Source organism: Platichthys flesus, chromosome 5 (genome assembly GCF_949316205.1).
Source record: "Platichthys flesus chromosome 5, fPlaFle2.1, whole genome shotgun sequence".
In the NCBI taxonomy this organism is placed as follows: Eukaryota; Metazoa; Chordata; class Actinopteri; order Pleuronectiformes; family Pleuronectidae; genus Platichthys; species Platichthys flesus.
Window position 1 is genome coordinate 7,847,364 of NC_084949.1, and position 13,290 is coordinate 7,860,653.

General features: G+C 40.4%; 2 protein-coding genes across 2 annotated transcripts in view; one reads left to right on the plus strand and one right to left on the minus strand.

Moving 5' to 3' along the window:
* Positions 1-13,290, plus strand: part of c5h22orf23 (chromosome 5 C22orf23 homolog) — a 38,870-nt gene that overhangs the window by 24,499 nt on the left and 1,081 nt on the right. The window contains exons 3-8 of the mRNA XM_062387919.1: positions 11,143-11,255; positions 11,441-11,534; positions 11,733-11,795; positions 12,195-12,368; positions 12,491-12,625; positions 12,790-12,890. Coding sequence (XP_062243903.1) covers positions 11,441-11,534; positions 11,733-11,795; positions 12,195-12,368; positions 12,491-12,625; positions 12,790-12,890 — 567 coding nt within the window. The 5' untranslated portion in view covers positions 11,143-11,255. The remainder of the gene's footprint in view (positions 1-11,142; positions 11,256-11,440; positions 11,535-11,732; positions 11,796-12,194; positions 12,369-12,490; positions 12,626-12,789; positions 12,891-13,290) is intronic.
* On the minus strand, positions 5,137-8,956 carry klf1 (Kruppel like factor 1 (erythroid)). Its single transcript, XM_062388970.1, has 3 exons — positions 8,518-8,956; positions 6,730-7,552; positions 5,137-6,634 (listed from the first exon to the last, which is right to left on the minus strand). The coding sequence occupies exons 1-3, from the start codon at positions 8,593-8,595 to the stop codon at positions 6,459-6,461; spliced, it is 1,077 nt and encodes a 358-aa protein (XP_062244954.1). The 5' UTR covers positions 8,596-8,956; the 3' UTR covers positions 5,137-6,458.

The window sequence follows — 13,290 nt, forward strand, 5'->3', positions numbered from 1 at the left end:
CTGCGTCCCGATCCGTCTCCTCACGAAAAAACAGGGCTATTCTGGTAATCTGCCATGTTTTTAACCCATTATCTTTTACTGCCATGAACATGCATTTCAAATGTTTACCTCCAAGAGAGCTACTTGCGTCATGTTTATGTGATAAAAACTAGTTTTTAGGAGCTGGAAAACTACCGGTAATCCACTAAAGTGAGCTTTTGTTATATGATTCTGCAGGTTGTGTGTTTTTTTGGTTTCTTCCTCTGACTCCAGACTACAGACGGACAGTTACCAAAAATAATAATAACTGCTAAAATGAATGCAACCATTGACCTTTTTTTTTATCCCTTTAGCACCGTGAAGCTATTTCTTTTTATTTGTTTGTTTACTTGTTTCTTTTTTGGCTTCTTTCTTTGTTTAACACGTAATATACACTTTCATGTCAATGTCTTCAACTTATTTCACAGATCTAAACGTGGTGTTAATGTTCCAGGAAGCACACATGCATCAACAAAGTCAGGGTAGAAGACAATAAGAGGATAGGACTGGATGTTCAAAAACAAAACAAATCATAGATTTTTCTATATATAATGCCGATCAGGCCAGTTCACTTCCAACTATTTTTAAGACCAACCAGTATCTGCAGAGTTTGCAAATTCACATGATCAGTCTCTCATTATCATTTATTTATCTTTGTTGTTTTAGATGTATATATCGTATTACACCCTGGAGGATATCTACACCTCAGAGTACAGCGAAGGTTAATGTCCAGGGCAGAATGTATCTGTGTGTGTCTGACTGTTAAGACTTGGTTTCAGACTTATTTTGGGAAATAGGGTTAGTGTTGAAGTTATTGTTGTGGTATTTATGTTAGACGAGTTGTGTGCTCAAAGACAAATGTTAAAGTCAATTTATCATTTAGCAGGAGAACTATTCTGTCTGTTCAACATGTTGTTTAATCTCTTCTGAGGAGATTTATCAAGTCAGGGATAATAACTCAAAGACGTCAGTTTCCAAATTGAGTTTGAGATTTAGATTTAGTTTGGACTTTAGATTTTGAAAAAAGAAACTCAAGAGGAGCTGGAAAGACGTTGGCATTTACCAGGCAGGCTCCAACACTTTGATAATTGATTAAATGTTATATGAAACAGTGTTTGTATTAAATCACAGACATTCCTATATCAGGTTAAGATAAGGGTTTTTCATTTTGAATGCATGTTCTCAGAGAAGCTCTTAATGTCTGTATGTGTGTATGCTTCATTATAGCCCAAAATAACGAAGCCACAGAGTAATTGACTGTCTCTGGCCGACAGTGGCCTTGTTTGACTTTGTGTCTGTGTGCGTGTGTGTGTGTGTATGTGTGTGTGTGTGTGTGTAAACTCAAGTTCAAATCAGGAGAACCATCCCACCCGCCCCCTCTCCTCCCTTCCCTCCCTCCCTCCCTCCTTTTTCCGTTCCTCGATCCACTTGGACTCACAATCCCCCGTCAACAGTCTCAGTGCTGCAGCGGCTTTCACCACTTTAATCCTCATCCTGTTCTCGGACATCAGGCCAGGAAGCCCATTACGTGAGGTTGTGCAATAGCAGACAAACAGTGCAGTCAATAGTTCTGCACATGCACACAAAACCTGTCATCAATATACATTGAATTAGATGAGAGAAAGAGAGCGAGAGAGGAAAGAGAGAGAGAGACAGACAGAGCGCGTTGTGCTGGGCAAGTTTATCTGCATTTAGAAATACTTATCTCTCCTCACACATGGAGGGTTGCCAGTTTGGCTCCATATACGTGAATGTGTAACCGCCACAAAACTCAAATGAAGATAGATGTCTGTGTTAGGTATCCCTGCTGTTCTAAAGTAGAGGGGCTTAATAATGCAGAGAAAATCCATTTATAGATGCTCACTGGAGAGGCAGGGCTGCTGAAATATTAATGCTACAACATTCTCTTCACTCGCTGTTGTCTGAGACTGTGTTTCGCTGTGATGTTTTTGTGTTGTTTTAAAACCTGTTATAACTTCAGTCATTGTTTCAATATTGAGCCATATGTCCCACTAGTGCAGTGCCCGTTCTAAACCTGCCTGTTCTCTTTAATGCTCCTGAGCTACTTTAGATTTATTCCTTGTCATAAGTGAGGCCTCGTCAAACAGTTCTACAAGGTACTGACACTTTTTGTTGTTTGTGTGCTTGACGTTGTGAGCGTGAGTTTTCTTTATACAAAGTCTATAGTTCAGGGGGAGATAGAAAACCTTGTGTTCATCCTGTTTTTCATCAAATGAAACAGAATTGGCCTCATTACTGTTTACGCGCGTGGTTTATTTATGAGTTTGAATCTTTTACTTAAATGGTGTTATTCTTTTATACATTTCGTTTCGGCTATTTCACAGGTCTGGAAAGAAATCAAAACAACCTTCAGACCTAAATTCACGAATTTTCAAAAAAAAGCTCTGTAGTTCAGCTTGATATAAAGCAATGCAGCGACAAAACGAATGTTGTCTTTTTACTTTGTATTTTTGAGGAGGTTATTGAATGCTGTTGCCATGACGGTGATCAGCACCAATGATACCTGTAAATGTCCCTGTTTTGGTAAAATAAGAACACAAATCATCCAAAACTTCACTTTTTGAACCAGTTGTCGGCCGTGCTGCAGTTTATCAGAGAGCGTAGAAGAAGACTTGTTCAGCTCGGTCTGCAGACTGACCTCGCACTGCCCCGCCCCCACTCACTGCTACAGAGCCCTGGTCATATGTTTATTCCAGATTTTATTAATATTGAACTATCGCGTGTCCAAATCTTACCAAATTTGACCCTGCCCTGCCGCTTGCCATTAAAGAATTATGCACAGTTCACTATGCATTCCACATACAGACAGACTTTTCTGGAATAAGTTGGAAAATGCATTGATACGAATGTTACATTTTTTTTTCAAATGTTTTCTCTTCAACGAGCACAGATCAAATTTGCTTCAGACCACACAGAGTTCAAAGAAAACTACAAACAAGGAACGGGTTATCCGTGCGGCAACTGGTAAATGAGGAAATTACATAATTTAACAGCACGAGTTATGGGGTTATGTTTTATCACATTTTGACTTCTTGGCAGCGTTTATTGAAGTTCTAAATGCTTGACATTGACGAACTGTGTCATTTTTATTGTGTTATTATTATTGTTTTCATTAGGAGAAGGAATGACCACTGTTTAATCTCCGCCAACGTTCCCTTTCAGCTTCCAGCAAACATGTGTCCTGAAATGCCCTCTCTATGGGGTGAAACACAAACACACACACACAACCACACACACACACAAACACACACACACACACACACACACACACACACACACACATTCACACACACACACACTGATTAAGCTGCATTTCTCCAAAAGAAGAAAACAAGAATGAGAGGGGGAATTTAATTACACGTCCTCAAGTAAACCTTCTCCTCAGATCTTCAGCATTCAAGCTTTCCTCTGTGTATCATATGCTGATGAAATGTGGATGTGCTGGTGACAGGAAGAGGGAAGTTTTTCTCTCTAATATAGCAAATTAAGTGGTTTAATGAGTGTTTTCCAATAGTACTTTTTACATTATGCCAATGGGACTTACAGAAAATGAAACATACAACTCCACGGATCCACTGTCATTTGCTAAAAGAGCCCAAAACATGCAAACATATTACATAAGTGCTATTATTCATAGCACATCCTATTCAGACTTAAGCCTCATTATTATAATGACATTTTTTAGCCTTTGACTTGTTAAAGTGCTGCTGCAATCTGGTCACAACACAATATTTTTCCAGGTAAACATTTCAAGTCATGCTGCAGGGTGTGTTCTGCAGCCTGTTAACACTCGAGTCATGCCCTGAATGCATAATTCCTGCATAATATCCTCTTTAGAAGTATGGCATGATGTAACCGAGAAGCGGAAGAAACCAGAAAGTGGAAGAGTGGAAGAGTGGAAGAGGAGAGGGGATTGGTTTAGTTCAGTTGGAGTGTTTGTTCTTTTTCGGGGCAGTGCAGGTCAGCACTCTGCCTCTGTCCCCGTGTCACCTCTGAATCCCAAATCACGTACTTTTGAACACTGTGCTAAAATAAACCCATTCTGCAGATGGAGCCTCATGACTCTCTCTGCTGTGGATTTATCCTCTGATGTGGAGCGCCTCGCAGTGCAACCGCAGGCCCAGTGGAAAACAGATAACTGACCAAGGAGTATGTCTGTAGCATCAGAATTACCAGGATTAATTAATGTGTGTGTGTGTGTATGTGTGCGTGTGTGTGTGTGTGTGTGTGTGTGTGTGTGTGTGTGTGTGTGTGTGTGTGTGTGTGTGTGTGTATGTGTGGCCCAGATGATACTAATGATGAGGGGACATAAATCTGTTAATACACAGAGGCCATGATGTGAATTATTGGACTTTAATGTGAAAAGGTGTTTTAAGGTTAAAGCTAAATTAGTTAAAAGGTCAGGATTAGGAAAGTAGTAACCGGTTAAGTAAGTGTCCAGGAAATCAAAGGACGTCATTGATTGGAGACAAGACCGTTTGTGTGTGTGTGTGTGTGTATGTGTGTGTGTGTGTGTGTGTGTGTGTGTGTGTCTCATGTTGTCCTGGATGAGCAGGTTTAATTGCAGTGCCAAACACAGATTATTCACTATGACTCTAAAGCAGTCCTAAAATACCAGTGGGCCAAGTATAGAATACAGCAAATTAAACCATTAAACCTTCTACAGCTCTAAATATATTACTGTACAAGCTGTTACAACGATCTAAACCTTTGCAACACATACTCCATAAATAGCCTCTCTCTATATATATAAAAAGTGCATGTGCATGAACACGTGCTGGCAATGTTGTTGTCTTAAATTTATTGGGAGCTCCATAACATGATGACGGCCTCCATCATCTGACATAATCAGGATGAATCAGAAAAAACTGCGTTACATAAACAGATTCTCATTCTAATCTCGTCCTCACCCATTTTAGAAACACTGCAGATGCGGTTGCCTGCTCACACTGTCGCTGCCTCCAGGCACCAGTGCCTTTTACAGAAGACTGCCACCTCAAGTCCAAAGGCTGACATTACACTTAGCGACTGCATATTTTTAGATTCATTCAGTATACGATTTAAGGATTTTAGAATGGATTTGGATTCTGCTCGAGGGCAGTTTAAAGCATTACAGGCCTTTATTGGAACTATAACAAAGATAAAAACATTTAAAACACTTTAAAGCACTCTGAGAATAGAAAAAACATTGTACAACAATATAATACCTTCTGTTGATATAAAAGATTGTGTTAATAAATATGTTGCTCATTTTTAGATTATAATAGGCAACTGCAAAAGATGCATATTGTTTACAGATTTGAAAATGAGAAAGAAATACAAGCACACTTGTTTTTTTAAATAAAAAATCCCTGAAACAGACAAATCAAAAACTTAGATGACAGAAAAATACACAACCATGCATGGACTGTACAATCATATACTTACATTTACAATCATTATTACCATAATGGTGGTAGCAGAGTGAGCCGTGACTTCCTACTGGATACACTATGATAACCTATGTCACGTATATTATTTTGGTATATATGTTGTTAGTGTTTAAGTCTGCTGGTGTCTACGTGCACATAGTGTGTACAGTGTTTGTCCACGTGGCTCTGGTGAGAACGGATGTCTTTGTGGTGGCGTTATTATTAGATTTATAGTTTCAGGGTTATCTGGAGGTGAAGCTGCATGTTGCAGCTGAATCCCCCTCACCTCACCCTCCCCTTCCAAACACAACAGAGAACCTGTGGCAGCCTGCAGTTGGCATTAGAACTCGAAAGATGTTTATCTAGTTTGGACGACTGTAAAAAACATGTTGTCCTTTTAGGATAAAGAAAACAACAGTTACATTTTAATGAAACACACTACTGAATTACATTAATAGGATTATTTCACAATCAATTTATGCCAATAGATTCCTTTCACCTAAATCTTACACACTGGACCTTTAAAGTATGGGGAAGTCATTACACCAGTAAGGGTCCCCAATTTCTTATTCTTTACTTGACTTGTCTGAGTAATAAATCTGACTTCAAGTGATATAACCTAGACTTAATAATAAATAAACCTTGGCTGATTTCTACGATGCTCCCAGGGGGCGAGGGTTCCCCACAGAAACACTTGCGTGTATGTGACCATTGTCTAATGCACCTGATTAGCTGGTGGCATCCAGGTCGAACTAAAGGAAATGTAGACCTCTCATGGTAATTTTGCTGCATAAATTATGACTCTTTTCATGACTCTGAAGAAATTGTTGTGATGTAATGGTCCGTTTTGTAAGCACAGGATATCAAATCGTATTTAAAAAAAAAAAAGGGAATCTTAAATCTGAAATTTGCACTTTGAACCAAACGTGGATGAGTAATCGATTTTAAATCAAAATCAAACCCCTGTTTGTGTGTGTGTGTGTGTGTGTGTGTGCGTGCGTGTGGGCTTCAAGTGTGTCTCTTCATGTGCAGAGCCAGGTGGTCGGAGCGGGAGAAGGCCCTCTGACACAGCAGACACTCGTAGGGTTTCTGGCCCGTGTGCTTACGGTAGTGACGCGTCAGCTCATCAGAGCGGGCGAATTTCCAGTTGCATCCCTCCCATGAACATTGGTAGGGCTTTTCCCCTGATCAATACACACACACAAAAAAAAATGGTAACCATCAAACAAATGCGTTAAATCCTATCTTGTGTTCAAACACATTTTCTTGTGGGTGTTACCTGTGTGCGTGCGAAGGTGAGCCTTGAGGTGGGAGCTCTTGGTGTAGGTCTTGCTGCAGCCGGGGTATTCACAGCTGTGGATGGCGGGCCTCTTCTTCCCTGTGGCCCTCCGACCACGCTTCCCCTCCACCCCAGCAGGGGGCAGCTGGGCTCCCACCAGCAGGGGTTGCTGGTGATGGGGCAGATGACCGCTGGCTTGGCTGTGGGTGTAGTCACAGTAAAGGTTGCCGTTGTGGCTGTAGCCGGGCATGTAGCTGTAGTGTTGAGGGTCAGTGGTCACAGCTTGAGAGGAGATGAACCTGCTGTCAGGGTAGGTCACCATGGACGGGTGCTGCTGGGAATAGTAGGGGTTATAGTCCCATGATGAGGCCTTACTGTGGTTTCCACGGCCTCCTTGCAGGAAGCCAAACTGATCTACGTTAGCCAGACTGGGAGCGGAAGTCCGACCTGTTTGTGTCTCACTGTAATGGTGGTATAGCTCTGGATGGTGTGTTGTGGTTGGATCAGGGGACAGGAGCTCTGCCACAAAGCTGCCGCTGCTCACCTGCACACACTCCTGACCTGGCTGCTCCTTAAACGTGGCCACCTCTTGGCAGGCCATGTGTGGGTTGAGCAGCCGCTGATCACAGTTCTCCAGAGAAGGGTTGAATTCAGGAGAAGGGTTGCTCCAGTCAGACAGCAGGAACTCGATGTCCCAAGATGCTCGGCTGTCGTCGTCTAGGAGCTCCTCTGTCATCTGCTTGGAGACCTGCAACTGCTCGGAGATGCTGGGTCTGTTACTGAGAGAGTCCAGAGGCAGAGGGCCGCCCTCAGACTTCCACACCTAGATGTTTGCAGAGAGGAGCAGGAGACAGGTTCATATTTCTACAAATCTATCTTTAAACAATGCTCGCTTATGTTCATAGCAAGGGATTGTTCCTGCTGCCCAAAGCAGATGTGAAGACATCCTTCCCCCACAGCTATTAGTACTTCTAGTACCACATTTCTAATTTGTTACTACTTTGTTCTAATTTACAATTTCTCCACAAAGGAAACATTGTCTGTAGAGACATAGAGGGAGGATTTATGATTGTCTTGATTTGTCTACCTCAGATTGCTGAAGCCTTATATTCAGATTCCTTTTTGCACATTACAACATCACCGTCACTACTTTAGGAAGGGTTTCCTTTGCAGCCAGTGTGTTGGCCACAGCAGTGACCAATGCTGACTTTTGTACAAAGCAATTTACAAGTGCATTCTAGTTCCACAGGAAGAAGAGCTAGATCTAATCAAAAGCTCTATGTGAATTACCCCCAAACAACTGAAAACCAGTCCGGTCCTACAGAACAAATGCAAAGTCTCTCCTCTAACACGTTAAAACACAGGGGTACATACATGAGACATGCTTGTCACAAGGTGTAAAAGCTCATATCACAAGTTCAACTTAACAGCTTAAGACAACCAAAAAGTAATTATTAACTCTAATTGAATCAATTGTTTGTGAACTGGCCATCACAAGATAAAACTTCAATGTCACCAAGTAGAGCACGTACCTTCAACACAAAGCCCAACAGGCCACTCATGAAACAACGTCTAACTTCACCAGATCAGAATGAACCCACTTATTACACACTAATTTAAAAATCCTACGAAACTGACACAGACAGAAACATAACCTCCTTGGCTGAGGAAAGAAACATATTGTGTATGATATTGATTTGTATTCATTGTTTTGGCTCTTTAACCAAGTGAGCAGTATGAACTCAGATGTTCCTGTGTGGGACCCGGACACACGCACTTCTTACTTACTTTCATGTTGTCGCTGCTGGAGTGAGCGAGGCTGGAGAAGGAGCTGATTGACGGGAGCACAGCCTGGGTAACTGCCATCAAGCACTTTGATATGACAACAACTCTTTTTCCTTCCTGTTCTTTTTCTACTTGACCCTCAGCTAACAGAAAGACAGAGCGTGCCGCCCAGGCCTCTCTTCCCCCTCACGGTCCAGTCCAAGCTAAAAGGCCTCACAAACTGTTTCCCCCTCTCTCCATCCCTCCCCTGATATCTCTCCCTCCTTGGCCTTGTCTATCTCTGTCAGCTGTGAGTCTTATTTCGAATCTCTGGTTTTCACGTAGGTTTTGACCGTTAAGGAGGTGGAGCGTAAAAGCGTGGGCTTCACAGCTGGTTGCTTTTCTTTATGACTGAAGATTGTTCATTTACATCACCAACCAACTCATCTATCTCATCTCAACTCACTGTCTTCCTGTTCTGCGGTATTCAGAGCAAAAAGGCAAATCTGAAGAAAAAAAAAACAACGAGCACCAATGTTGGTGTTCATGGAGAAACACAGAGAGATATTGTGCTTATTAAACTTTTCTGAGGTAAACAAGATTCAACATTTGCTGAAATGTGGATTGACTGAGCTGAGAAATAATATAAAAAATTAAAGCACATTTAATAATGTGATTTAATCATAATAATAATTGATGTAGCACATTTTAAATAACCGTTGACTTAAAACAAAAATGTAGATATACCTAAACAGAGAATAAATAGAAAAAACAAAAGCATTAAAGCAAACATCATAAGTAATTGTGATTTCTAATATTGCACAATTATATGAGAATACATCAAATGAACTGTCACCACTGCAGACTGATGCAGTCCTCACTGTTTTTCATTCACAAGTAAACAGGTTGCTCAGGCCATTATCAGATGACTGCTCTATCTGAGACTGCATGCTTTGGCACAGGCTGCACAGAGAGAGCGTTGGACCAAGTGAGCTGAAGTGTGTGGACACTTTAAACCAACGTGATGTGAGAAACATCAACACAAACATGAATGTGAATAAATGTAAAGTTCGTCCAGGCAGTGATCAGAGATGGTTGTTCACTATTAAATAGCTGATTAAAGACACATCACAAACAAACAAGTAGAGCTGCAGACTCTCATGAGCTAACACCAGCTTTTAGTACGTTTCATGATTCTGGTTCAGAGAATCATTCATCGATCCATTCCTGCTGATAGTTTGAATATGCTTCACACGCACATGCCAACACAGATCAGTTCCTGTCTTCCCGTTGCGGCTTCTGAGAAGACCTGTGTGTGAAAGGTGATTATATTCTAGCTGCTGTTTATCTGTTGACGCGGGGCAGAGGCAGGCTGCTGTCTTCTCACAGATAATAGACCTCTGACTGCTGCTCCCCCCCGATGACCAATCCACCGCTGATAAACACGCTCTGTCACTGAGAGCAGCTTCTTAGAGCTGCTGCTGCTGCTGCTGGTGGAAACCTTCACATCAGAGCTTTCTTATGTTCTAAAGCACAAATTCATCCAATGTCCGTTTTTTTCTTTTGCAAGAGGAGAATGGCTGTGTTTTTAAAGAAAAAAGAAATCTGCGTTGTATGTAGTCTTATGCAATTTATTGGGAATGTAAGTGGTCAAAGAAATAGCTCATAAATATTCATGATATAATAATGATAAACAATTTGCTTTTATATGTAAGAGGCAATATCTATAACATGGCAATTAACAATTAATACATAATATGAATCATTTAAAAAACTGGGATAAAACAGGATGACAATTGAGGCTACTTTTACAGTTCAGGACTATTCCCAGTTCATTGTGAGCAGCTGCTCAGTATATTAAACAACTACTTATACTTGTTTTAATCACCTCATTTCCATACAGTATTTTATTCAACAAATATGATTTACATAAACATTTATGTTTGGTGTAGTGATATAACTTTTTCCAATGATCCCTGTGGTGGAATAAGACCTTTGACAAATGAAAGTAAAGGATGACATTACAGTTTAGATTAAACACTTTACTTGTCTAGTTCATCTGATAGCATTAGACTAACACACTCCTGTCATGATAGTTCCTTCTAGTCCGCTTTCATGGTATATCTGACAAACCATTTTTTTTCATTATCAGGAGGTTACTCCAACATAATAGATGTTATTTGATATCAATGATGTTACAATACATCAATGGTAATAACTGGTGAGGTGTCATATCAAGTATAATGTGAGATTAGACTTGTAGGCACCTATTGCATTGCATATTAACCAAAAATCTTCTAATGCTTGGTTTTAATATTTTCATTTGTGTCATCTTTCTCATTTTAATTTGGTCTCGTTTTTATGTATGTCTTTTTATTCCAGTGTATTTTGTTAAGCGCTTTGAATCATGGTAAGATACATGCTATAAAAATAAAGTTTTATTATAAATCCTTCTTGGGCGCCATCTAGTTGTCATATGGTATCACTGCGCCTCCATCTTTGCAAACAATATCAAGTGAATGTGAAATATAACATATAAAAAACAAAATCAGTTTGTAGAATGTGCCATTAATAAAGGCTATCCTTTTATAAAATGAATTATCTGAAGATCCAATCATTATCATAGTTGTCATTGTGTTGGCTGCACAGGTTGTTGGTTGTTGGTTGCCATAGCAGCAGCACTCAGTGGCACCGCAGAAGAAGCAGGTGTTTGAGTTCCGGAGTTTGTCCGCGGATAACAACAAACAACACCACGTGTTTCAGTGAGTTCTTCCTGTGTTGTGTCCACTTGTAGTTCTTATTACACCAGGTTCATATTTATTTTATCGATATAACGTTGTGCTGCATTAGCCACAGAGCTTTTAGCTAGCTTCACCGAGAACAGCAGTGTGTTCATTCTTCAAACGACGTACCCTCAGGGATTGTGGGTAATGTGTCTCTGTTGCAGATGGAGGCCTCCTCACACAGCAGAGGTGGGAGGGGCCTGTGGAATAAGCCCAGGGTCACCGCGTACAGCAAGCAGACCCAGGACATGCTGAGATGTGAGATGATGATGATGATGATGATGATGATGATGATGATGATGATGATGATGCACTTCATGCTCAGTATGAATGGGATGTACACAGATAGAGGAGATCACTGTGTGTGTGTGTGTGTGTGTGTGTGTGTGTACGTTGAAGTGTTCACCACTCTACTGTGTTGTGTATTCCTCATCATGCTGTATTCCCATTGCTCAGTGATGATGCAGGAGTCCAAACTCACCAACCTTCAGAGAAAGCACATCAATGAAAGTCTAAGGAGTAAGTTTAAAGCTTTCAAGTGTTTTTAACTCAAGTATGATAATCAAGTTTAGATATTTCATATGTTCTTAAATATTTTAATCTGGTATAAGTGCGCAATACTGTGTTAACTACTTTATCTATATTGCAACAATCAGCATATGAGATAATGAAAACAACATAATCACACGTGGTTTAAAGGTATAATAATAATAATACTGCTACTACTACTAATAATAATAAAAGGGACTCTAGAATGGTCAAGGCTAAATTCAATCAAGCTGCACCAAATTGATCTCATAGATATCAGTTCCTTCAATGTTTTGGGATTTTTTTCTAGCAAGATCCACTATTTATTCTCGGAAAGAAAGATGAAAATGCTACAAAACATTAGTTTTTTTTTTTACTCTCCCTCCATAGATGGAACATCTTTGCCACTGCCCCCTGACCCCAAATTGCTACCTTCTCCCCCTAAGCCGAAAACCAGTAAATCTGTCCAGAGATGCCTGCCAGGCCGACCTCAAAGACGCAGTGCAGAAGCTTGCTGTTCTGGGAACAGCTACTCCAGAGAAAAGTTCTGCCCCACTGTTACCAGTACGTTTACTGGTTCTGCACATTTGTGTTTTGACAGGCCTATATTGCACTACGAACTACATCTATTTTAATTTCTGCATCCTGAGAAACATTCTCTCTTTGTTTTTTCACTCTGAATCCAGGGGACTTAGAGAAAGAGAAGAGGAGGCTTCAGAATATAATGGCAACAGGAGAAGAAGAGCCCACATCTGCACCATCCCCAAATGTTCCAACATGCTGGACCCCAGAGGTGGAGGAGGGAAACCAGTATCAGGAGGGTGAGAGTGATTCTGCTAAGTACTGATTGCTCATGTAAACATTTCTAGCGTCATCATGTTTATGGTGTGATCCATCATAAGACTGTCTGTTGAAATTTAATTCAGTTTAACTTAATAAATCCACAGCCCTTCCATCAGTCTAATATGAACCTGTGTTTGTGTAGTACTGGATGAGATAGAGGAAAGACGACAGTTTCTGGCAGATATGGCCTCTCTTGGTCAGGAGAAGCAGTACATCCATATCATCAACACGGAAATATCACAGGTAAATATGCAATTTGCATTGAAGATTCTATTATATTAAAATGTCATGCAGTGCTGTATTTTGAAAAGTTCTTGTAACTTCTTAAATATTCAGAATCATATAAACAAATCTAGAAAGCTCTCAGAAAATACACACCTCCGCCCAAGGTCCAACAGCCAAGTTAAATTCAAGTTTCACACACTCATAGATATCAGCTCTTTAAATGGGCCGGATTTTACAATGTTAAGGAAAGTTTAAAATATTCTAGATCCCTCACTCATGCCACGTCCTTCCACCATGTTTCATAGAAATATGTAAAATGTTTTTTTTATGCGTCATCCTGCTAACCATCACACAAAAGCCGATGAAAACCTCTTTGGAAGAGATTGATATCAGTTGCTGCAGGACAAATCAATAGCAC